This window comes from Pyrus communis, chromosome 1, assembly GCF_963583255.1.
Source record: "Pyrus communis chromosome 1, drPyrComm1.1, whole genome shotgun sequence".
NCBI lineage: Eukaryota > Viridiplantae > Streptophyta > Magnoliopsida > Rosales > Rosaceae > Pyrus > Pyrus communis.
The window spans coordinates 5,127,029-5,153,945 of record NC_084803.1 but is presented as its reverse complement, the minus strand read 5'-3'; the positions used below and the strand labels follow the sequence as shown (position 1 = coordinate 5,153,945).

Genomic DNA, 26,917 nt, shown 5'->3' with positions numbered 1-26,917 from the left:
TTACTGTCGGATTTTAAGCAAAATCCGACAAAAAATGCATGCAGTGGCAGATATAATAAGCGACAGAATTGCCAGTGTCAGGAAATGAATTTTCCGACAGAAGATACTCTAAAACTGACAGAAATTGTGTCGGATATAACCGACAGAGAATATATTAATAATAAATAAATCCGAGCATTTCTGTCGGTTAAAATCGACAAAAATTATGTCGAACATATCCGACAGAGAATTTATTAATAATAAATAAAGAAGAGCATTTCTGTCGATTAAAACCAACAGAAAATATATTAATAATAATAAAAAATATAAACCACTTTTTGCATTTTCCATATCCTTCCATATTCACTGCACTTTCACATGAACTGACCCTCAACATCAAATAGCATAATCACATCCCAGAGAGACAATGAGCATCGAAGAAACACCAAGTAACTGAAGCCTCTTCCGGTTGAGAACATTCATAGATAGGAATCTATCAATATACATAACGGTGAGGAAAAGAGTGTTAGAAAGGAGTTTATATTCCTCTGCAACATCAACCAACCAGTCCACTAAGACTCCTCTCATATTGGCAATTACATCCTTTTGAATCTTTGTCATGTAATCGGGTTAAGGTCTTCGATCTTCATCCGCCTGAATATTAACCCATCATCACCATTAGCCCAGATGCCCCAAAACCCAAAATAACCTCCAAATTCCAATTCAAACCAAAACAAAATACAGAGACTACGAGACCTGCTAAATTAAGCGTCAAACTTTTTGCTAATCAAAAGTTGCATAAACTATCACCAGAAAGCTTCAGCCTTTATCCTTAATTCAAATTTCAGAGTAACCAGAAGAACCGCTAGAAAATTTAAAGCCCAAACATTAACAAAACACGCCTCCAATTTTCCAGTAAATTCCACTTCAAACCAAGCCCAGACTACAGATACTCCAGAAGTTCCTATATATAGCTTAATCTTTGGCTAAGAAAAAATGACATAAACTAATCACCAGAAAGCTTTAGCCTTTATCCCTAATTCAAATTTCAATGCAACCAGAACCCACAGATAAACTAAGAACCCAAAAATCAACAAAACCCAGCTCCCATTTTTCCAATAAATTCTAATTTTAAAAAGAAAGCTACAATTCGATAACCCTTTACCTCGAGCTTCTGAAGATACTCATAAATGTCACGAGCATACAGGGCACACATTTGGTGGTCATCCAACACCGCATCAACGTCCTTGTGTTACACCCCACCCCAATTATTTTGTAAATTTCATATTTTCCCTAAAAGGTTTTTGAAAATTTCTTTTTGGTCCCTTATCCTAATCTAATTCGGACCTTTATCTCGATTTCTCTTCTCCCCCACGCTGCCACGTGGCAAACACCCAACTCCCATTCTCTTTCTCTTTTCCCGATCTGCATGTCTCTCTCACTCTCGCTGTCTCTCTGTCACTTTCTGTCTCACCCTCCCTTAACTTTCTCTCCCTCTCAGCTCTCTCCATCTCAGTCCCCTCTGAGGGCTTTTCTCACCAACAAACAACACCACCATCCTTGAGCTCCTTTTCGGCATCATTGAAACTCGATGAAGGCAAAAGAGTTACCGAGCTCCGGTATGGAGGATGAGCCTCAAAGTATTTTCTCAAATTCCAGTCACGATGGTAAGTTCTAAACCCTTTTGATCATCTTTCCCTCGTCACTGGTTGCAAACTAACCCCTTTGTACTTGCTTTGGACGTCAAAACCAAGAAGAACCAATTTGGGGATACTTTCTCAGTTTTCCGGCGAGCACCGCCCCTTTCGAGGCAATTTCCGGCCAAATAACGGCTAATTGGCAGGCATGAAAGGTATCAATCTCTTCGTCTTGTCGAGTAATACAACTTTCCTTTTTGTTTCACCCAATTTCGTTGAGTATTGAAGAAGTTATATCCATTTGTATTTTGCCCAGTTTCCAGCAGACACCCGTGGCTTCCAGGCCGTTTTCCGGCCAACTCCGGCCACGATGACAAGAACCAAGGGTATATTTTAATTCCTTACCTTCGGGGCTTTAATTTGATATATTGAATGACATCTTTTGGTTGAGTTTTGAGCTTCATCAGAGCTTAGGAATTCTCCAGCAGAAATCCGGCCTTCTCCTTTCTTGGAATTCGGTGACCCACCAAACCCAAGGCCTTTGGGCCTTTCCTGCCGAGCCCAACCCAAACCCATTTCCTTTTTATTTTAGTTTTAGTTAATTCTTTTAAACCAAATAGGCCATTTGGGCCACTTTCTGTTAAGGGCTTGAGCCCGATCCCCCTAAACCCTTTCAAAGCAGGCCTTTGGGCTTTGGGAAAACAAGGGCCTTCGACCCGTGTAGCAAAACCCTAAACCCTTGGGCTTTAGGACCTAAGCCCTAATCCAGATCCAAACCCTAAGCCCAAGACCCTTTGACCCGGTTTGACTATTTGACCCGTTGACTTTGACTTTGACTGGTCAACAGTCAACGTTGACTTTTTGTTGACTTTTTCGAGTTTTCGTTCGAGACCCTCTTAGGCTAATTTCGAAGTCCTGAACCTTTTTGCGATGTCTGTTTTTCCAAAATAAGTCGTTTGAGTAGAGTTTGACTAAATGTACCCTTTATGTGCTTAGAGGCAATTAATTGTGGCGTTTCCGTCTTTGCTAATTGCGTGGCTCTTCGGCAGCTGAGTACTGTGAGTGAACCCCTTCTAAAATTACATGATTTCATAGTTTAATTGCATAAATGAAAAGCATGCCTTACGAGTTTATGGATTGATTTTATGTTAAGCATGTTTATTGAAATGTTGATTATCGTCTCGTTATTTTGCAAGGAATTAATTGTTGGCCTATATTGAGCTATATTTTAATATATCGTATTTTCTATAAAAACCATGAACTGGTAGACTATCTGATAGATGACGATAGGATGCTAGAACATGTTTAGAAACCCCTCTTTATAGTATAGACGATAGATGACTTTATATTATGAAGTGGTTATTTATGAGAGGCGTAACTATTTGTGCGTACCTAGAGGACACTATGCCGCCTGGGGCGAGGATCTGATGTTAGCAATTAGGCCGGGAGAAATAATCCCTAGCTACGGGCTAAGGGACACGGAGCAGGCATTGGGCCGGGAGTTGGTAATCTCTGGCTATGGGCGCAGAGACCACGGTGCTGGCATAGGGCCGGGAGTTATATTTATTCAGTGATCTTACTAGCAGCACACCACGCTTACGAGACGATCTGTGAGATGATTGATATTTTGATTTTTGCGATGTTTTTCCGCGATATGTCTTTTGAGATGTTTTTGGCATGCTAGGGTTTTTAGTAAACCTATCACTTATTATGCTAGTAGTTTTCATTATTAAAACTTGGGGGGTTAGTATGTTCACAACTGTTTTCGTATTATGTATATATATAAACTTGGTCCACTCACATTTATTTTGTGCCCCCATTCAGGTCTTAGAATCGAGGCAAACAATTTTGGCGTCAAGGCACTTCAACATCAGCATCTTCAAGCCGTCTCGGTGTAGGACCCACTCCTTTATTCATTCAATTTTATATTATTTCTTTTAGTGTTCTAATTAGCTGTATGCTCTGAACACGTTCCTAAATTGTTAATTCATTGTATTTCAATTTATAACCCTTATTTATTTCTCATTCTTAGCTTTTGTATCAATTAATGGCTTTCGTCACCCTCGGGTATCGGCCAGCACGTGCCTATCGAGGTATTTGGGGAATATCAGGATCGGGGGGTGTCATCTTGACCGCCTCCGGCTGCTGTATCGTTTTGATCAAGGGCACTACTTTCTTTGCCTTGCCTCTAGAGCCGCGTTTCTGGATCTGCTTCTCCGCCCCAGACATTTTATTCTCCAGAACGACAGCATTCAGGAGCTCTCCCAACACCACGCGTTTTTTGGTGGCCGGCTACTCCGGGGTCACTGCAACCTCGGGCCTTCTCTTCATCGACCTCGTGACACGCAGGCAGTTCTCCTTGTCCGCCATGGCTGGCGCTGTTTGAATTCCCAAGGTTTTGGGTTGGAGACTCAGAGAGAGAGAGGGGGTTTTGGGGGGTGAATGCGAGGGAGGAGAGAGAGTTTTGTAGTGAGTAAAATGAGAGCGCCATTTTATTCTGGAAAATTTAATTAATGTCGGTTAAAACCGACAGAAACATTTTTTTAAAATATAAAATCTACGGAAACATTTTAATTACTGTCGGTTATAACCGACAGAAAAAAAGGCGGCAAAAATCCCCCCAAAATTTTGTTACGATTTTAAGAAATAAAATAATAATTGTTTGGTTTAATAAATAATATGTATTTAAATAGAATACATTTTTAAAAATTAAATAAATAATTGTTTGGTTTAATAGATAATAATCCATGTAAAATATGCAATAAAGAAACAAAAAGATAATTGTACACTGAAAATGTCATCACACAAACTAAATATTATCTAATCAATACTTGAAAAATATAAATAAAAATTTAGCACAAATTACTTTTTCCACTTACAAATTTAGGCAAATTTAACGGAGATATGCATTCTACGAAACTAGTTTCAATGATCGAACCATCAAACTTGTTTGTAGATACTACAAGATCGCATATGTAAAAAATCGTAAAAAACAAACATTCAAAGATTACGTAATGGGACAAAAGTTTTTTACGGTTATAAACGAAAAATCACAATTTAACGGTTATTTTAGCTCCAATTTTAATGATTTTTTTTTATATCTACACACCTCGACCTATAAGAATGCAATGAATAAATTTGATCTTCAATTTAAAATATTTACACTAGTGAATACCACAAGTCTTACTTTATAATTGATGGAAGTATAATATTAACTCTAAGTGTTTGTTTAATCTACCGTTTTGACGTGATATACATTCTACGAAACTTTTTTCAATGATCCAACCGTCAAACTTATTTGTACACACTATGAGATTGCATACGTAAAAAATTGTAAAAAACAAACATTCAAAGATTACATAACGGAACAAAAATTTTCGATGGTTATAAACGAAAAATCACAATTTAACGGTTATTTTGACTCCGATTTTAATGATTTTTTACAGCTGCACTCCTTGACCCTATAAGAATGCAATGAATTAATTTGATCTTTAATTTAAAATATTTACACTAGTGGATACCACAAATCTTACTTTATACTTGATGAAAGTATAATATTAACTCTTAAGTGTTTGTTTAATCTACCGTTTTAACGTGATATGCATTCTACGAAACTTTTTTCAATGATCCAACCGTAAAACTTATTTGTACACACTCCGAGATTGCATACGTAAAAAATTGTAAAAAAAAAATATTCAGAGATTACGTAACGGAACAAAAGTTTTCGACGGTTATAAACGAAAAATCATAATTTAACGGTTATTTTAGCTCCGATTTTAATGATTTTTTTACAGCTACACTCCTTGACCCTATAAGAATGCAATGAATAAATTTGATCTTCAATTTAAAATATTTACTCTAGTGGATACCACAAAATCTTATTTTATACTTAATGGAAGTATAACATTAACTCTTAAGTGTTTATTTAATCTACCGTTTTGACACGATAAACATTCTACGAAACTTTTTCAATGATCTAACCATCAAACTTGTTTGTACACACTCCGAGATCGCATACGTAAAAAATCACAAAAAACAAACATTCAGAGATTAGGTAACAGAACAAAAGTTTTCAACGGTTATAAACGAAAAATCACAAATTAACGGTTATTTTAACTCCGATCTTGATGATTTTTTACAGCTACACTCCTCGACCCTATAAGAATGTAATGAATAAATTCAATCTTCAATTTAAAATATTTACACTAGTGGATAAATCTTATTTTATACTTATTGGAAGTATAACATTAACTCTTAAGTGTTTGCTAAATCTATCAATTTGATAGGATATGCATTCTACGAAATTAGTTTCAACGATCCAACCGTCATATATATTTGTATATACTCCGAGATAGCATGTGTAAAAAATCGCATAAAAAAAACATTCAGAGATTATTCTGGCGGTCGTCCAAAATCTTGCTTTGTTCATGTCGGTTATATTCGACAGGGCCATGAGTGAAAAAAAAAAATGTTTAAAACATGTGTTTATTTATTTATTTTTAATCAATATAACATTTTAAAATAATACAATCAGACATGATAGAGTACACCAAATGTTCATGTGTGTTTATGTGCCAGACAATGTGATTTGTGACGCATTGAAAAAAATTGTTTGAATTTCGTTGTATCTTGTTGCTTGCTTGTTAAGGAGCATAATCCTTATTACAAAAATGATAGAGCTTCAGATTGTAGTCTGTTGTTATTATTCTCTCAGAAAATTTATGGCTCGTGGGAATTGGGTTCATTAGACTTTAGGGTCATGAGTGAAAAAAATAATTTTAAATATGTGTTTATTTATTTATTTATTTTTAATCAATATAACATATTAAAATAATAAAATTTTCATTTATGTCGGTTATAACCGCCAGAATACTAAAATAATAACCGCTAGAAAGTAAAATAATAAAATAGTCAATTTCTGTCGGTTATAACTGCCACAATTAACTTCAAAACCGCCAGAATCTTAAAAAATATTAAATATCCGACATGATTTTTTTATATCAGCCATTAAATATCCGCCAGGACTTTATGTAAGATATAACCGACATGATTTTTCTAATATCCGTCACTAATTAAATGATGTGTCGGATATATTTTATCCAACATGATTTTTCTAATATCCGCCACCATCATCCACCACCTAAAGCTAATATTGTAGTAGTGACAATTAACAACTTAGGTCAAGGCTAAGAGCCTCATGCGCCCACGATGAATTTTGGAGGGGGGGGGGTTTGGCCAAAGAACCTCCGAAACCAAAGTTAGAATTTTTCAGAGAAAAGTGTTTGGAGAATTTAGAGAATTTTGCAAGAGGATTCTACTTAGGTTTTTTGGAAAAATGGAGTGGTATTTATAGGGGTGTGGCCGGCCCCCTTTGGAGAGGTGGGAACCGGCCACATTTAGTGGTTTTAGGGTGTAATTATAATATTTTTCAATTAATTAGAAAATTAATCGATTAATTAGAAAATCAATTAATTAATCCTATTTTGAATGAATATTTGGAGGTTACCTTGTGAGAAGGATTTGATGAGGATGAATGAAATAGGTTTTGAATAAATACATATTTTGAACACTTTTGGCTCCACACTATAGTTCTTCATCATGTACGCAAGAGTATCAAAAATACGATTACAAGAAGCAGGCATCCTAGTCACGCATCATTACGTATATATTTGGAGGATATTAAACCGAATATGCAGAGTGAAATGATGAGATTTTGGAATTAATTTCCTGAACTCCCACACACAGCTTTTTCTTTCTTCTTCTTTTATTTTTATTTATTTTTGACATTTTCAAACTTCTTAATTCAGTGCAAATCACGGTAATCACCTTTTATTTTGTGGCAGAACACAGACCTTAAATATATGGATTAGCGTGAAGTGGAAAAAATAGCATGATTACGATGTTTGTTGTAGTTTGACTGCACATCAACTCAAAAGCGTATGTGTGTTATGTGGGTCCAAAATTGGCATACCATACTAAAGCTTTGTTAACTCCAACAAGCCGAAAAATAAAAAACCTTAACTTTCGGGATATGCAACAACAAATAACCTTCATTGAACGTCTCTCAATTCTTCTAGTTTACATCAAGCCACTCCTCCATACATGATGACATATACATCATTATCTATAGATCATACAAATATCATCTTTGATAATCATGATGACATATACACCATTCTGTTTGATAATCATTATCTAAAGATCATCTTAGAAAAAAATCATTCATTTTGAAGACTGTTAGCATCTATATATATAGATCATACAAATTGATCGTTTATCATAAGTACGTTGCTTAATTATCACCATAACCATTGATTTGTTCGACACTTATGAATGACTAAACGGTCTTTAAATTGAAAGAATTTTTCTAGATATGAAAATGAAGGGTTCTAGTTATGATGTTTATATGTAAGACTATATTAGAGCTGAACACTTGTATGTAACGTCTCTTATAGATTAAGGATTGCAGAGATTGATTTTAATAATACTTATACGCTAATGAGGAGAGTGTAGTACTAGGTTTTTATAACTATAGAAGTCTTGATACGATTAGTAAACCTAATTAGATACGAATCTAAAGTTTAGGCAATAAAGTCTTGTTTGAGTAGAATTACAGGATGGGAAGTTCCCTACTCGGATTCTACCTCTATTACCATATAACAAGGGTCATTGCTCTCACATTTGGCACCCAGAAATAACTCTTCTAGCCCCATTGAATAGAGTTGTGATAAGATGAGTGAAAGAGAGTAGAAGATCATTTGTTTTTGCTATGGAGTTGTCATGATACAAGGACAAATGTAGATACTCAAAAGATTGCTCAACGAATCGCGGTTCTAATCCAGATAAGGATTTTTAGTTGATTATGAATTTCATTCTTACACTATACAATAAATGTTTCCACGTTTCCATTTAAGAAAGAATGCATTACATGTAAGAGCCAAAAATGTCATAATAAATTGTATGTATGTGTCTCAATATAAAAAATAAATAAAAAATTAAAAAGAAACTTTCCAAAACTTTTCGCTGATGTTGGGTTAGGCAAGATAGTGTGCATTCCTTTTTAGACTCAAATTTACTGTTTGGAGATTATAGCAGTTCAAACTTCAAGCCATTGTTTTTCGAAACTAAAATAAATATTGTCTCTCCCTTTCACAACATACCGGACATTTGGTTAATTTTAATTCTTGTGAAAGTAAAAAAAATAAAAATAAAAACATAAGGAGATGAAAGTCCTAATTCAACAGCGAGAGGGTGATTCAAAACTTGCAAACGAAGAGAGATAATTCATCTCACCTTAAATAAATAAATATAGTATGATTGGATAAAACCATCGATTACATGTCGTCCTATGTATCAAGCTGATTGTTGAATTGGCTTTTGGGGCCATGGACCATTTGGTTGACGCAACAGTAATACGGGTGACGTTTTTTCTGTTGTTTGAATTGAACGAATAAATAAGACGGCACGAGGACATGAATAATAAAACTAGTTATATTATATATTCCCACATGTATGCATATGCTGACATGGGGATATGTATAAATTTTGAAGGGACCACTACTTGGCCACTAGCGGATATGCAACTAGCACGAAGAACCATTCATGTTTAAATCCTGTACGGAAGAGCCTCGAGGATTATGATCATAGAAGCTTGCTAAATTAATAATTTTTGTATTACGTTTTGAAATTCTCACGTTTATAAGACTAGTATACATTAGTCTGAGTTTTATAATTAGAGAAATAATTTTCACACTATATTTTCTTTGCATGGATATTCCTGTTTTTATATTTTTGGGACTTCAATTAAATAAAATAAAGGAGAATTAGTAGAAAGAAATTAATGGGGTGTGCAAAAGGAGAAAAAATTGTATGCGAAATTCATTCCCTATATTTAAGTATGATTCAAACTCAGTTAATTGGCCTCTAAATTTCTGGATTAATTAGGGAGCTGGGCTGAGGTGGAGGATGAGCTTAAAGCCTTCAGCATGAGTTTAATATGTTAGTGACCATGTTGGAAATGAACTATCTAAGGCGAGAGGTTCTTTCCTGGAAAACCAATGGTATACGTATTCGCGCAAGCAAGCTACCAAGCTCAAGTCTATAAATACCAACTACTCTCAAGGAGAAATCACAACCAAATTAAGAACTCTAGCTTATCAATTGTTCAGGCTCTATCTCCCTCTCCCTTTCTCAAACTGTCTAATGGAAACAACCAGTAGAAAGCTCATCACAGTTCTCAGCATCGACGGTGGCGGGATAAGAGGCCTTATTCCAGCCACCATCCTTGGTTTTCTTGAATCTGAACTTCAGGTAATGTGATTAACAATATTATGTTAACTTTGTTGGTCATGTACTTATCTCCAACTTTGTCCGAAGAGGTCTCAAGTTCCCCTCCCGGATTAGGTTAATTTTGCAAATATGTGAATGCATACACACCATGTCATTCCACATTTGCGTGTAACAAAATTATAGTTACATATAGTTTAATCAACGTCGGTCATGCGTAATACACTAGTTAATACGTAGTTCAATGTCATGTATTATCAAGTAGTAGGTAGGTGTCTGGTTTCCATGTGCCTTAGGTCCTAAAACTTCTTCTTTCCTAACGTATTGTAATAGTTTCGAATCTTTCTCCTCCCCTCAATAATAATATTTTTTTTTTAAAAGTAGTAAATTGAGATTAATGTTTGCAGAAGCTAGACGGTGAGGATGCAAGAATTGCCGACTACTTCGATGTGATCGCAGGAACAAGCACTGGTGGTCTTGTGACGGCCATGCTCACAACCCCAAACGAGAATGACCGCCCACTGTTTGCTGCCAAAGATCTTAAGGACTTCTACCTAAGTGAATGCCCTAAAATCTTCCCCCAAAAGATGTAATGCTTTTACAACAAGTTAAATTTCAAATTTGTGGATTACATGTTAAATTTCAAATTTATTATTTTGTTACTATATTGCTATTGTATATGGTTAAGATTCTTTATAGTCAATATATTACTTCTGTTTACAGTTGGTTTCCGTATACAAGAAAGATTATGAAAGCTCTAACAGGACCAAAATACAACGGCAAGTATCTGCATGGCTTGATCAGGCAAAAATTAGGCAACAACAAGTTGCACAACACATTGACTAATGTTGTCATTCCCACATTCGACATTCGGAATCTCCAGCCAGTTGTCTTCTCCAGCTGCAGGGTTTGTACTTGATCACCTTCTTCTATCTGGAAATTTCACTTCTTCATCATCTCCAAAGAAATAGTTCAGAAAATTACTAAAAATATGTAGTTGATATCTAATACGCATGGGCATTTATGTGGTTTTTTACCAGGTGGAAAAGAAGCCGTGCACCGATGCCTTACTCTCTGACATATGCATTGCAACCTCAGCAGCACCAACTTACCTTCCAGCTCATTATTTTGAAACCAAGTATGCTGCAGGAACAGTTAGAGAATATAACCTTATAGATGGCGGCGTGGCTGCAAATAATCCGGTAAATATTATAGCACGATTCAAACCCCTATTTTCTGTTATATTATTTTTATTATAGATTGCAGACAAGAGAATGTTGTACTGTATATCTAAGATTTCATTTATAATAAACTTGGTTTAATTAGAAAATAGCATAAACATTTTTTACCTTGCAGACATTTGTTGCTATTTGTGAAGTGGTAAACGAAATAGAGAAGGAGAATTCAGATATCATTCCTGTAAAACGTGTGGACTATGGACGATTTCTAGTAATATCATTAGGAACTGGCTCATCAAAAGCTGAACGGGAATACCATGCATCTGCTGCAGCCAAATGGGGCCTCTTGAATTGGTTAACCAGTGGTGGTTCCACCCCGATCATTGACGTTTTCAGTCAAGCAAGCGCCGATATGGTTGATCTTCACCTTTCTGGCGTTTTTCAAGCCTTTAATTCTGAAGAAAACTATCTTCGAATTCAGGTAATGAAATCATCATCTGAAATGTATTTTATCCATGGCTGCTAGTCTAATTTGTCTAGTAATATGGTTTAGACACACAAAACAACATTTCTGATACCCTTCGTGGAAACAAATGCAGGATGATACCCTTCACGGGACAATATCTTCTGTAGATGTAGCAACAAAGAAAAATTTGGCCAATCTTGTGAAAGTTGGTGAAGGGTTATTGAAACAACCAGTTTCCAGGGTTAATTTGGACAGTGGCAGGTTTGAGGCTTCTAAGCATGAGACTAATGCAGAGGCTCTTACAAGGTACATAACATAATTATTATTCACATATATAATACACATGTATATATTGTAATGATTATTTATTAATGAAAATTTGGAACTTAATTAATTATGATTTCAGGTTTGCTAAACTTCTCTCCGAAGAGAAACTGCTTCGCCAAGCAAGCAGGTCAACTAATGAGCCTGCTGGAAATACCTACTGATATATATTACCCTATGATTGATGAAGTCATGATTCTTTAATTTAGTAGTGTTTGGATTTGTAAATTGTAAAAAGTTATTGATGGTTCAAGAGTACGTGGGCAAATGCCATCAGACTCCATTCTTTTAATATTTGTTCGTGTTCGATTAATCCCAGTTGGGATATCACTGTAACAGATTTATAACATATACATTCTTTCTTTTATTTGTTGTTCAATTATCAATAAAATTAAGCTTTGATTTTCTTACTTGTAAATTTCTGTTATTAGTATTCTATTTGGGGTAAATAGAGCTCAAGTGTATTCATTTAATAGTCATGGTAGTAATGGTGTATATGTTGCCCTTGTGAATAGGTCAGCCAATTGGTCATGGCTTCGAGTAAAGTGAGTTTGGATGATGTGGGATTGAACTGGAGCTCGGATGAAATGGCAATCCACCTTTATGTGCTTGGTTCTTTCATGAAAGACATGATTGGCTGCGATGTGCATGGCATCTTGATTATCCCACATGAGGGACATGGGAGCTTTACTTGAGAACCCTAAATCTGAAACAGGGCTTTTAAGCCAAATTAATTCATTTGCAGTGGCTGCCATTGCTCGATACCTAGCTTTAGCACTGGACCGAGCAATAACTTGTTGTTTCTTACTCTTCCATGTCACAAGATTAACCACAACAAAGGTGCAATATCCTGTAGTGAATTTTCTGTCAATGGGATTACTTGCCCAGTCTGCATCTGTGTAGGCATTGATTTCAGTGGACTGATATTTTGATATAAGAACGCCTCTATCCATTTAACATTTGAGATAGTGTAGAATGCGTTTGACAAGTTGAAGGTGTTGCATTGTGGGACCATGCATGAACTAACTGACTAGGCTAACAACATAGGTAATGTCGGGGCGTGCAATAGTGAGATATATAAGCTTGCCAACCAATCTTTGGTAGTACCTTATATTGTTAAGAGGTTCTCTAGTCAAGTCAATCTTCATTTTACTGTCAAGAGGTATGATGGCAGGCTTGCAATCAGAGAACTCAGCTTTATTAAGCCGATCAACAACATACTTTCTTTGATTGAGAAATAACCCTTTGTGAGATGTGGCCATCTCAATACCCAGAAAGTACTTTAATCTCCCAATTTCCTTTATGGAAAATGTCTGGTGTAAAGAGTGTTTCAACGCATCAATTTCACCATCATTGTCACTAGTGATGATAAGATCATCAACATAAATACGAACCAAAAGTTTGCCACTTGAACTATTTCGAATAAATAAGGAGGAATCAACATTGCTTCTTGTGAATCCTACTTATTCTAACACAAAACTTAGCTTGGCTTACCAAGCCTGTGAAGACTACTTCAATCCATAATTCGCCTTGTGTAGCTTGCAAACCATTCCATTTTTCACTTGAGTATAACCCAGTGGAGGTTGCATGTAGACTTATTCTTGAAGTTCTCCGTAGAGGAAAACATTTTTTTACGTCCTTTTGTTACAAAGACCAACCACAATTGACTACAATTAATAGCAACACCTTTACAATATTCATCTTAGCTACAGGGACAAAAGTTTTCTTGTAATCAACCCCAAATTTCTGAGTGAAACCACGAGCCACAAATCTGGCTTTGTGTCTCTCTATGGAACCATCAGCCTTTAGCTTAGTTTTGCAAATCCATTTACTTCCAACTGCCTTCTTTCCTAGAGGCAACTTGACAATGCTCCAGGTGTTGTTTTCCTCCAAGACGTTTAGCTCTTTAACCATATCATGCTTCCAATGTGGCAAGAAGGTGTTTTTTGAAATGTTCTTGGTTCCACAATCTTAAAGACTTCTGGCACCCGAGTCAATTATCTAACAATCATAATTAACACTAGTTTATAGTGTAGTTGACAATGCTTTGAGGATACCTAGGGCTTTGTCTCGTGAAACATGCTCATGATCAGCTAGGAATCCTGCAAACTATCCAAGAAGTGCGGTGTGGTTGTCTTCTTCATTCTTCGGTATTAGTGTAGCTTATCCATGCCTTTTACTTAGCAAATAAGTTGCAAACTCATTGATAAGGACCGCATGATTAGCAGTGAAGTCTACTGTGCCATGAGTAAGCGAGCTGGATGCATGATTGGCAACATGTTGGGCCTTGAAAGAAACAACTAATGAATGTTTTTGAGTCAGCATCCTGTTGCCTTTAAACTTGGGCTTTAGTTCAGGGTGTAGCTCCCATCACCTTTTTTTCTGTGTGTCCAACAACATTGCAATACTTACACTTCAAGTGAGGGTTTTTTCCTTTGTACACCTTGGAGTCATGCTGCCTGTGGTTTACAGTATAGCTTCGAGCCTCTGGTAACTTGAGATTAGACTCCATATTCATCACCCTCATTCTTGCTTCTTCACGCTGCACTGTAGCACAAACAGTCTTGAATGGTGGTAATTTCATACTCATTAAGATGTGGCTCCTGAGATCCTCATATTCTGAGTTAAAACTTGCAAGCAGGTGATAGATCTTGTCTTCTTCAGCTCTTTCAAGAAGAATAGTAGGATTTGTGGTGTGAGGGAGGTACACGTCCAACTCATTCCACATAGTCTTCAAACTGCCAAGATGTTGGACAAAAGATTTTCTTTCTTGCTGAAGGCAAGCAATATCCTTTTTCAACTAGAATACCCGAGCATAATCATTCTGGTTTCCATACATATCCTTCATAGATTTCCACAAATCTTGTGAGGATTCAGAGTAATTGAATATCTCAACAACATGTTTCTCCATAGTGTTGAGCAACAAAGACATGACGAATTGATCCTCGCACAACCATGCTTTATAGGTTGAGGAAGAAGAATCTGGAGCTTTAGCACTTCCATTAATGAACCCTAACTTTCCCTTTCCTCCTAAGGCAAGTGAAACTCCCCTAGACCATGGAAGGTAATTTAGTTCATTCAACAGGACTAAACATAGAAGTTGGTTGGTATTGACCTCTACCTCTAAGAAACTCAAAAGGGATGCCTAAGAGCTATCTTCCTCAAGGTTAACTGAGCTTTCTTCAGCCATTACTGGAGCTCAAAAAGAACAACAGCGGAAACAAAATGGGCAGAGACAAGTCAAGGATGACACTGCTCTGATACCATATAGAAATTTAGGTTCAAAGTGTATTTCTATTTCATAAAAAGAGTCTGAATGTAAAAGGGCATATATGTAGGAGAAGGAAGTAAATGGTTACAAGCAACCATCTTTACATGAAACCCTAGAGACCGGGTAAACCTAGGACACATACTTTCCTTAATTTAAGGTGATTTACACCAAACACAAGACTAAGAAGTAATCAACAAGTTAAAGGCCTTGAATCAAGGAAAATAAGAAAGGCTGGCATTGACATTATGTAACCATGATTACTTGTGATACGAAGTGACTTGCTAGGGTTTAGTGACTGGTTTCCAACAAATGGCAATGCGATGGTCATGGCGGGGGATAGGGGTGCAACTTGGGTTGGACCAACTCGAACCCGCCCATGTCCAACCCGACTTTAAACCTGAACAAGTGGGTTTTTTTTAGTTATAACCCGCTCGTTGGGTTGATCATTTTCCCAACCCAACTCGATTAACCAAACCTGATTGGGTTGAGCTGTGCAACATGCTTCTCAATGACCTTTGCACCTTCGTGGAGGATTCACTAGTGACTTTTGATAGATTATGATAGAAAAATGCATGGAGTTGTGGAAAGCAATTGCTTTTCTGGCAGCCACACTTTGATTTTTGCTTGAAGGAGGCTTGTAATCTATGTCCGGTTGGGTACTAGCTTTGTTTTTCTGCAGGAGCTTCAACAAGACTTGAGTTGGGTACTAGCTTTGGACAATGAAGTGTTTTTTTTTTTTTTTTTTTTTTTCTTTTGGTACTAGCTTTGGTATTTCTTGTATTTTAATTCAAACTTTGCATGAACCCGATTAAAACTTGAAAAAGTTGGGCAACCCGGACCCAACCCAAGTAAACCTAAACCCAATTAAATTTGAGCCCGAATGAATCATATTAAAACCCAACCCGAACCCAATCCCGAATTGTAAAAGTTGAATTAGGATTGGGTTGACCTTCCAACCCACCAACACGTCCGAGTTGCACCCCTAGCGGGGGATAATGGTAAAGCACGTTGTCTTGGTCAGCTGAGTTAATCTACATATGTATACATATTTCTATACTACATTTGACATCTATATATACAACTCCTAAGTTGTGATTAAATCATCAGTATCTCGTGAACAAATTTGTCATGTGATACAAATTATGATTAAAATAACTTCTCATATTGATTAGTTAAAATTAAATTTATTTTTGTAGATGTTTGATTTCGATTGACAACCAAATAGTACATGCCAATGCTTCAAGGAAAGATGCCTAAAAAGAAATTTAATAAAAAATACATAAAATCTCTCCGATGCATATTGTAATTGCATAGAGTATCGCATAAGGGTAACGTATAAGAGTTCCGCATAAGAAGTCATTCCGCCAAAACATCATCAGGGCTCCCCACAACTTTTATCTCTTCTTCTATCATTCAATTACACAGAAACCTGCATTTTTCTTCAAACCATATCAAAATCCACGAAACCAGTTTAAGTACTAATGATACAAAATTCCGAGTTTTCTCGTGCCATACATATTTGCCAAAAATCAAATTGGGCTGACACGATATTTACTTTTAGTTTGCAGTTTTTTGTTTCAAATGCCGCTCGCAAATATGTCCGTATCTTTTCATTAGTTTTGTGGGTGGTACATTTAAAGGGGAGCAGAGGAATTTGTGGAAGTCGAAGTACTGGTAAGGGCTCATCTGTTGACAAGTTGTTGAAGTCTGTACTCATACAACCAGATGCTTGACAAGAAACCACGGTTTACAATTAAGCTATGTATCACTTACAATTTTATGTTTATGTTTCAATCTTATTTCTGATTTCTTATTTCCATTGCTGATACTTCATTTCTTTTTTCCGTTGCTTAAGATGCACCATTTTCAAGTATATGTCATTCTCCTTTATCTTATTGTTGTTGTTAAGCCGAACAATGCAGTCCCGCAATTTTGGTCCTCTATTGTAGAAAGTTAGGATTCCGTCATAAAATCAACTGACAATATAAAAAGTAGCCAAATTACTTATAAACAGATGTAAGGTCCCTCCTTTCCCTAATGGGGGATTCACTCTCAACACGTCTCCTCATGTGTGGAGAATTTTCAAGTCTAACACCTGAACATACAAATCGGGTGACGTGAAGCAAATGTGTCCGTTGAGCATACATGAGACAACCCGTTCTGATACTATGAAGAAAGTTAAGGTTCCACCATAATACTAATTGACAATATGAAGAATAACCCAATTACTTATACGCACATATACAAGGTCCACCTTTCCTTGATGTGAGATTCACTCTCAATGTCTATTACGTTTTCTTTTATTACCGCACATTCGACCTTTTAGGAGTTTCAAAGTGGAACAATGCAATAATGCAAGGCTTCTTTTATTACCGCACATTCGACCTTTTAGGAGTTTCAAAGTGGAATAATGCAATAATGCAAGGCAAAACACTATTTTGAGTTCGAAGGTACACTCAACTACCCTTTTCTGATTTCTTTGATGGCATAATTACAGAATAGTAGGTAGTATATGACCTGTCGATAAAATGTCTGTTTATTGCTCTTCACTGATGTTTTTTTTAATAATTTAATCTAGTCTAAAATATGAATTTTGAAAATTTGGATTGTTTTCTGTCAATGAGTTAATCTTAAACCGAATCACCGTTTTTTCTTCTTTTTTTCTTTTCTTTACACAACATTTGATTTGGATTGTATAGAAGACACATACGAATGGTGTTCTGCCATGTTTTCTCACTTTAGTTATGTTTTTAAAAGTATAATTTGAGAGGCAAAACTCAATTTTCCCAGAAAATCGTGTATGCTGGAACGATGCGACAAGGATTAAGTATATCATTTTATGAAATTTCATTCATTTTATGTTCTAACTCTTGATGCTTGGTATTTCAGAGTTTTGTTGGCCCTGTCTCCTCTGATACATGTTTTACTAATTGGATCTACTCCAAAAGCATGCCAATTTGTTTTGCTTGGGAAAACAACATATAAATACATGTTACAAGTGCCGATATTTTTACGAATCTGGATTTTTTTCAGTCGATTTTTCTAGCCACTCATATTTGCATGCATTTCTTCATTCATACTACAGGTAGGAAATTAAAAATATAAGTGCAGCTTGGAAAGACAAACGAATTTACAGGTGAAACTAGGAAATGCAACATGTCAAGAAAAATATCAGATTAGAGTCTTAAGGAGAGAAACCCTTCTTAGATTTCTACAAATTTTATTAGCTATTACAGATGAGGAGAAACTGAGGAAAGTAATGAATTGAGTTGCTAGAGTACCAACATTACTAGAACATTAGAGACACATATTTTCATTATTTCTTGTATTCTCTACAAACTACAATTCTTCTCAACAGCTATGGATGAGAAATTATTTGGGAGAAAAGTTTCAGTACTAACTTTGTAAATCTCGGTTTTTGTAAATCATGTATTTCCTGATTACACCCCAACAAAACATACCCCATATCATATAGTTTCTCATAATTATGGAAATCGTTAATATCCTGATTACAGTACAACAAAACACCCTACAAGACACCCTTCTATGCACACTTATGGACGTCGGTGCCTTTTCAAGCTTTGCATTCACCAATGTTCGTCATTAATTAGTGGCCTTCAAATTTGGGAAACTAACAAATTAACGGTGTGGCTTACACAAATTTGATTTACAATTGGGATTATATGAATTGGACGCGAAGTACGTATAGTGCGGATGAAGCAGAGCCAGATATGGGGAGTGCTTGGGTAGTTACTAAATGACCATTCTATTTCTACCCCATTAGTAGATGTATTAACTCGAGCAAGTGTAGATATCAATTTCGTATGTCTGTAGTTATCCCTAGCATCTGAATTTTTTGTTACCTTCCTTGGAATTCAGGTATCAACTGCTCAATCAGTCATCTATTATCAATCCGTAGCTTCATTTTATTATGTATTATTCAGCCTAGTTAGTAAATGGAATGGCTGAAATAAGTATAAAATGTAATCTTGGTAGATGCTAGTTGATGTTTCCACCAAGAAGAACTTGGAAAATCTTGCAAAGATGAGACTAATGAACAGGCTCGTATAAATTGTGTGAAATTATTAATTCTAGCTTGTTGATTATAAACCTCTGTCCTATGATAAATTTTATTTGAACAGTATGCAGGTCGACAAATAAGCTGCTTTCGCAAGAGAAGCACCTTCGTGATCAACCCTCATCATCGAGGAAACCAGTAGCATATTAAGTATGACTTGTATCAAATTGTGAATACTTTGTGATGCATGTTAGTATGAATAAAAGTATCACAAATAAATCACTTTGAGGCAGCTTTGATGACATGAAAATAAAAACTAATGCAACAAAATCTAATTGAGATAGAATTAGAAGGCAGACCAAATTTGTAGGACAGCAAACTCTCAAATTAATAATAATCATATATGCCACAGGCCCCTTTCATACAGTAAGAGTTTTGGATTCTATATGTTATAAGTACCTATACTGGATGGTTTGAAACTTTATTTTCTTATGTTTTGGGCACAAGAAAAAGTTATTCAATAAATGATGCTGGCGATGGCTTAATTTTTCTGCATGTTTAGAATTTTCCAGCTTCGTTACAAAACTTGTTGGATTGCTACCAACATTTGACGACGATAACTTGCAGTTCAAGAACTAAGACTAGTCGTCCTATATGATTTTCTTCTATGGCTGCTATGTATGTTTGAGAAGAGAGCAACTTCAGTAAAAACTCAGTATATTTTATTTCTTTCTCGAACTCAAACTCATAAGAATATAGAAGGAAAAGTTATAGTTTTGAATATTAGTATCGTGCACGTACGCAATGGAATATGTCACCAACTTGTAACTAAGAACCCCAGCGCTGCCAGTTCAATTTTTTTATGACTTGACAAAGAAAAAGACAAAAAAAAAGTTTTTTAATCTCAAACGAATTAATTGTCAAACATTTTCCATGGACTGGGAATTCTGAGTTTGATATTTCATGTACAGTGTGATACGTATTTTTTCCTCGGCATGGCGATCCACCTGGAGAAAAAAATATGTTCCTCAGTAGTATATTATTGCAGACTCAGTTAACCATGCCATAATCTTAATTATGGCATTTTTGCATCTGCGCATCCTTTTTTTATTCTCAGTTCATTCATCATGCATGATGATTGTCTGACACTTACAAAAAAATTTGAACAAGCTTGCACTAATTTGGACTGCATATATGTACAAATCTTGAATTTAGCATTTCAGCATATCGTTCTTATATCTTCCGGTTACCCTAGGGCAAATAATTAAGTTACAGCTGTTTTCATATGCGGAAAAAAATGATGAGAAGGCCAAAATCTTGAATGAGACTTAATTTAGAAAAGAAATATTTGTTAGTTATGCAAGAGTATTTAATACAATTACAAGATACCGCCATCCTATTTACACAGCGCACTAGAAGAAGGATTACAGTAACTTTGTTGTATCCGGATAAGATTAGAAACGCAGTGAATTCTTAATCGATGAGGAACTGAGGTGGAGGGATTAGCTTCAGCTAGCCTCTGACAGCTAATTACCTCTCTGATATAGTTTGCTTGCAAACCATGCTCAGTTAAAAACTTTAGCTTACGGAATGTGCCAGGAAATGAATGACCAGTAAACGTATGAAAAATTCCAAATTTATAGTCAGGGGAAAAACTAGTACATATGGTATGGGAAAATAAGAAGTGAAGCAAAATGTTTTTCTTCTCCTATTTATAGAATACTGTGTATTGAAGAAGACGATGCAGTGATGATCCGGATCCAAATGTTGACAATATAATAGAGTGCGAGATAGGTTATAGATAAATAACTTCTATCCTACCCAAGGCACAGAGAAACATATGACCATAGAATAAGTAAATTGTGAACATTTCCTTGAGATACCATACATCTTTTTATTACATCTTGCATGATAAAGCGATACATAGGTAGACCATTATTCTTGGTTTCGTGTGAGTACTGTAGACTAATATGTGCCACTGTTATTCATCCTAATTGGCTTATAAACCTGCTATGCCCCAGTTGATCATCGCCGCCTTTTGCGAATCAAACTAATTGTAGCACGTTATATGATATGATTTTCTACTAAACCTTTGAATGCAGCATCAATCTTATCATGATTCCTTCATAGAATGCTGTCCGCACAAAAGAAACGGATTTAGTAACCTGTTGATCATTGCCGCCTTTTGCGAATCAAACTAATTGTAGCACGTTATATGATATGATTTTCTACTAAACCTTTGAATGCAGCATCAATCTTATCATGATTCCTTCATAGAATGCTGTCCGTTCAAAAGAAACGGATTTAGTAATTAAAAATCTAGAGCAGTTGTAGTTTTCTTGATGGAGGTTCCTTTGGAGGTGAGGCAAATTTCATTAGCAGAGGTTTGGTCTAACAAGCTGTTTCCTGTATGTTTGCTAACCTCAACTGTTTCACCTAATCACTCTTACCTACAATTCTCCTGGAGTCTCACCTACAATTCTTGAATTCTCAAATATGTTTGTCCGTGACCTAGATAGGAGGGCAATGAACATTTTTTTTTCTTTAGCACAGGGCATTGCTGGACTACATATGAACAATTATTTAATTATATATCCTTTTGTTGTTTAGAAAACATGCCGTGTTCAGCTAAAACCATATCCAAGAAATATACAAACCGGGTCAATTTTGAATCGCATACATCCATTGACATTCTTGTTTATTAAATCACTTTTTTGGGGGGGCATGTGATCTATTAACTTGGATGAATCTTGGAGTGTAATAGGGAGTCTATAAATACCTATAGTTATCTCAAAGGAAAATTCGCCAAAGAACTCTAGCTAGCTATTTGTCTAAAAGCCTTTACTAGTTCAGACTCTTTCTCTTCAGCTCTCTTATACACACAGCAGCAGTTCAAAACTCTTAGGTGTCATGGAAAGAACCACTAGCATTCCCCTTCAGCCCCCAACTTATGGAAACCTGATCACTGTTCTAAGCATTGATGGGGGTGGAATAAGAGGACTTATCCCAGGAACCATCCTTGTTTTCCTAGAATCCGAGCTTCAGGTAGAATATGAATATCTTAGGTTATCTTATGCGGGGAGTATATGGATATAAATGTTATACGACCTTCATTTCACAAGATACAAACTCATGTGCAAATCATGCATCCAGTATGCATTGCTAGTTTTTGAGGATATATACATAACCTCACTGTGTGTTTTTAAGCCTTGCATCACAAGACATAAAATTCAAGACTTCTCAATCAAACGTTACCATTCAATTTTGAGTCTGATGCTCCAACTTTAACATGCATGTGCTAGTATACATAGCATAATTATCCAGTTCACATGTTAACCATCTGTATTATAATGTTAGTACTCTCTACTTTTTATTAAGAACTGTTGCAAAAGGATCTAATGTCGTATATCAATTTAATTACTTATCTATATTTATGTTGTGGATCATGTTGCAGAAGCTGGATGGTGAGGATGCAAGACTTGCCGACTATTTTGATGTGATTTCAGGAACAAGTACTGGTGGTCTTGTGACTGCCATGCTAACTACTCCAGATGAGAATAACCGTCCTTTATTTGCTGCCAAAGATATAAAGGACTTCTACCTTACTGAGAGCCCTAAAATATTCCCCCAAGAAACGTAATGTTTACATACTAATTTGCATATTGCAACATTTTTGGATATAAATACTTCCTGGTTACTAATCTTAGTTTAATGTTTCAATTGATAGTCGTTCGTTGTTTCCTCATATTGCAAAGATTATCAAACGTCTAACAGGACCAAAGTACAATGGGAAGTATCTACATAGCTTGGTTAGGCAAAAGCTTGGTGAAAAAAAGCTGCACCAGACATTGACTAATGTTGTCATTCCTACATTCGACATAAAAAATCTCCAGCCAACAATATTTTCTAGCTTTGAGGTTCACTTTCTCCTCTTCACCGCTTTAGTTTCTTCTCAAGGTTTAATTTTACCTTTACATGCCTTGCTGTACATATATGTTTGTTGCTGAGTTATAACATGCACTTTTCTTGGGTGCTCGATCAGGCGAAACATAAGCCACCTTTTGATGCCTTAGTCTCAGACATATGCATTGCAACCTCAGCAGCACCAACTTATCTTCCAGCTCATTATTTTGAAACCAAAGACCACAACGGAAATGTTAGAGAATTCAACCTTATCGACGGTGGGGTGGCTGCAAATAATCCGGTACATATTATAAATGCATCAAATAACGAATATTAATTTCTTTTATAATAATATTGTTCAGCAAAATAACTTCAAGACAATTTTCAGACTTTAGTTGCTATTGGTGAAGTGACAAAGCAAATAATCAAGGGGAGCCCGGACTTCTTTCCTATCAAACCTATGGACTATGGACGATATCTAGTCATATCATTAGGAACTGGCTCATCAAAAGTTGAATTGAAATATAGTGCACATAATGCAGCTAAATGGGGCGTATTGAATTGGTTAACCAGCGGAGGCTCAACACCGATCATCGATGTTTTCAGTCAAGGAAGTGCTGATATGGTTGATCTTAACCTTTCTGTGGTTTTCCAAGCCCTTCACTCTGAGAAAAACTACCTTCGAATTCAGGTATACTTTAATTCTCTCTATTCGACTAATAACATGATAAAATAATGGAGTCGAGACTAAGATTGAAGGTTCAGATTTATTAACAAATTACATTTAAATGATAATAATAATAATATGCAGGATGACAAGCTGCGTGGGGACGTATCTTCTGTAGATATAGCAACAGAGAGGAATTTGGACAATCTTGTGAAAGTTGGTGAAGGCCTATTGAAACAACCTGTTTCTAGGGTTAATTTAGATACGGGCAAATTTGAAGCTTGTAATCATGAGACTAATGAAGAAGCTCTTATAAAGTATACAGATCATATATTAATCATAATATATATTTCCACAATCTATATGCTAAATTTTTCCGTTTTATAACTCATCCACATTTTAAATATTGTGACTTATGATTTTGCAGGTTTGCAAAACTACTCTCTGAAGAGAAGTGGCTTCGTCTTGCAAAGTCGCCACATGGTTAATGTACTGCAAAACCCAACTGTTCATCAAAAACACATTTTAATCTTTGTGTACACAGCTAATGATCCTTTGATCCAACATACTAGATTCTTTAATATTCTTTATGTAATCGAATAAATCCCCTATTGTGGGGTGGCAAATGTATTCCTTAGTTCATCTATTATTATGTAGTGATTCATTAATAAAATTCAAAGTATTCCAAGTAAAAAAAAAATTCTGAGTCCACTTGCCAATATTTCTGTTTTATATTATGCACATCCATGTACCCAGACCGGCCTCTTGGAGATCTTTCGATAAAAACAGCCATAAATTCACCAACTCTTCTTAGTTTATTTCTAGATATAGTGATTAATTACAACATTCAACTTTAAGAACTTTTCTCGTTTGGCACTTTGTTGCTTGTTGTTTAAACAAAAGGGTTGAGGGTTTTTTTTTTTTTTTTCTTTCTGTAAAGGGAATGTTGCATGGGCAGAATAGTAGATGCATCACTGTTGAACACGTTGTCACAAATTAGCTTGACTATTTGGTCAGTTGGAATGAGACAGTTTTAATATAATTTTGTATTAGTCAAGTTGGAATGTGACTTTTACCAACAAGTCCACAAACTTAGTTTAACTGTGCAGAGACTTCAAAAATTAAGTGAATCATATTATATATTTAGAGCATTTTTTATAGTACCATGAACAATCCCATGGGATGAAGAACTGGTTTTTCTTGGCATCAATATATACGAAGCAGTCAGTCAGAAAGTACAGGCTTCCTTTATTGTTTCAAATGAACGCCCCCAAAGCACAGCATCTGACATGAACAAAAATTAATCAGTTAGACATAATGATCAAGAAAACATTGAACATGGAGCACTAGGGATGGACTTCTTTTTGTTTTTTTAACAGCATTTTTAAAGCATTGTAGATGAATCACTAGGGATGGCTTTCCTTTTGGTTCTTAAACAAAACCTGCAGTTTCAGAGAGGCGGGTCAGCACTACTTACAACACCGATATTGTCCTTAAATTAACCACATGGCTTGTACAGTCCGGCAAGTGTGAGTTTTCAGTACAAGTAGTAGTGGAACCACTTGAGATAAGTTGAAAATTATTTTGAAAGATTTCTGACGTGGGACTTCATATTATTCAACACCTGCCGCATCATGACTCATGAGCAGCAGTACAAATCAAGGCCTGCAATGTGAGGCTAGTTGCAGCTTATTCTAAAGGTCAGCTTTCTAACCAATTAACTGTCTTAGAATTTGTTACATCAGGAGTCTTGTCGATCCGTTTTCTTCATTGAATTTCAGTTTTTCCCTGATCTGCACATAGTTGGGTCTTGTTTTTTCTTCAGTAAATGATTGGAGTATAGCTAACAAAACAGCTTATATGTTGGAGCAGACTCATCAATCTTATGAACATACTGCAATCTTATGATTTATTTTTGCATCCTTCAATCTTGTCGAACAAATCCTCTAATAGAGTCATTGTGATTCTTCGCTCTTCAATATTTTCTTTATAAAATTCACTGAACTCACTGCGGCATAGTGTGCTTATATACACAATGGTTTTAAATACTTATGAACCACTGGAAGTTCTACCACTCACAACATCTAGTTTTGAATCATCACTTCAGCAAGTTCAGAAAAAATTAACTGGTAAGTGAATTTTCGCTTCAGTTATATTGGCGCCAAACTTAGGTATACCAGTCATGTGGTATGCTAAAAGAGAAGCATATGCCTCCAAGTTACTGCAGGGCACATTTAATCAAGCTGGATAATTTTTTGGAAAATTTTATTTTCTGAGAGTGATACATGGTATGAAAAAACAGATACCAAAATATTTTCCTCTTCCTTGTTGACAGGAGCATTAGAATCATACAATGATTCTGGTATTACTGAAGTATAAGGTTACTGACAGGACAACAAAATACTACAACTCCCTTAATCAAAGTACAAGAAAAACTCATGAAAATATACAACTTGATTAAATTATGCAGCATCACTTTACCATCAAGTTGAAGTTATATGCAGACATAATTGAATGGTAGACCAATTTTTTATTTCTTACAAGTGCTTTGCATTTGGCCAATAGATCAAACCACAATAGCAACTTTTGGCCTTCGAATTGACCTTCTTAAGTTACTGCTAATGTGCATCGCCGCCTTATACGAATCAAATTATATATAACGCGTAAATTTTTTCTAGCTAGTGGCCCTTTGACAAGGAATATTACATCATGTGGCTTCATTGTACGAAGCCGCACAGAAGAACTTGGTAATCTTAATAATAAGCTTGAAGTATTTAGCTGCATGCTTAATGGAGGTTTGCTTTAAGGGTAGGCGGCTCATGAGCGTATCATGGGGTTTCGATTTGGCCAAACTCAGTGCCTTGTTTATTAACCCTCCAATATGGCTTCACATTATAACCAACTAGTCTCTTGCTTGGAGTCTCACCTACTATTCTGCAATTATTTCACAGAGGTTAGTCAACAATTTATGACTAAATACGAACCAACTTTGTCCAACTTGATGAGCTGTATCCAAGAAGCTACTCTAAAGTTTTTGAATAATCAAATTCTTATCCACTAACATTGTACTTGTTTGGTGCATGCATGCATATGATCCAGTAACTTGGTTGATATTCTTGGAAACTTAATGAAGAGGAGTCTATAAGTACCCCGGTACCCTCAAAGGCTAACTCACCAAAACAGTCAGG

The 26,917-nt window shown here is 35.8% G+C and overlaps 2 protein-coding genes across 2 annotated transcripts; both read left to right on the top strand.

Moving 5' to 3' along the window:
* Positions 1 to 9,636: 9,636 nt before the first annotated feature.
* Positions 9,637 to 12,203, top strand: LOC137712126 (patatin-like protein 2). The gene is made up of 7 exons (XM_068451271.1): positions 9,637 to 9,926; positions 10,310 to 10,491; positions 10,626 to 10,809; positions 10,943 to 11,104; positions 11,259 to 11,561; positions 11,680 to 11,852; positions 11,953 to 12,203. The coding sequence occupies exons 1-7, from the start codon at positions 9,819 to 9,821 to the stop codon at positions 12,032 to 12,034; spliced, it is 1,194 nt and encodes a 397-aa protein (XP_068307372.1). The 5' UTR covers positions 9,637 to 9,818; the 3' UTR covers positions 12,035 to 12,203.
* A 9,866-nt stretch (positions 12,204 to 22,069) lies between these two features.
* Positions 22,070 to 24,217, top strand: LOC137715087 (patatin-like protein 2). Its single transcript, XM_068454312.1, has 7 exons — positions 22,070 to 22,204; positions 22,614 to 22,795; positions 22,887 to 23,076; positions 23,202 to 23,363; positions 23,451 to 23,753; positions 23,874 to 24,046; positions 24,157 to 24,217. Exons 1-7 carry the CDS (start codon positions 22,070 to 22,072, stop codon positions 24,215 to 24,217), a joined length of 1,206 nt encoding a protein of 401 aa, XP_068310413.1.
* The last annotated feature ends 2,700 nt before the right edge of the window (positions 24,218 to 26,917 follow it).

Excerpts from the sequence above, each read along its gene's own strand:
- LOC137712126 (XM_068451271.1), top strand. The coding sequence starts at position 9,819 with ATGGAAACAACCAGTAGAAAGCTCATCACAGTTCTCAGCATCGACGGT. Across the intron at positions 9,927-10,309 it reads TTCTTGAATCTGAACTTCAG|AAGCTAGACGGTGAGGATGC; the intron begins GTAATGTGATTA and ends TAATGTTTGCAG. Across the intron at positions 11,105-11,258 it reads GCGTGGCTGCAAATAATCCG|ACATTTGTTGCTATTTGTGA; the intron begins GTAAATATTATA and ends TTTACCTTGCAG.
- LOC137715087 (XM_068454312.1), top strand. The coding sequence starts at position 22,070 with ATGGAAAGAACCACTAGCATTCCCCTTCAGCCCCCAACTTATGGAAAC. Across the intron at positions 22,205-22,613 it reads TCCTAGAATCCGAGCTTCAG|AAGCTGGATGGTGAGGATGC; the intron begins GTAGAATATGAA and ends ATCATGTTGCAG. Across the intron at positions 22,796-22,886 it reads AAAATATTCCCCCAAGAAAC|TCGTTCGTTGTTTCCTCATA; the intron begins GTAATGTTTACA and ends TTCAATTGATAG.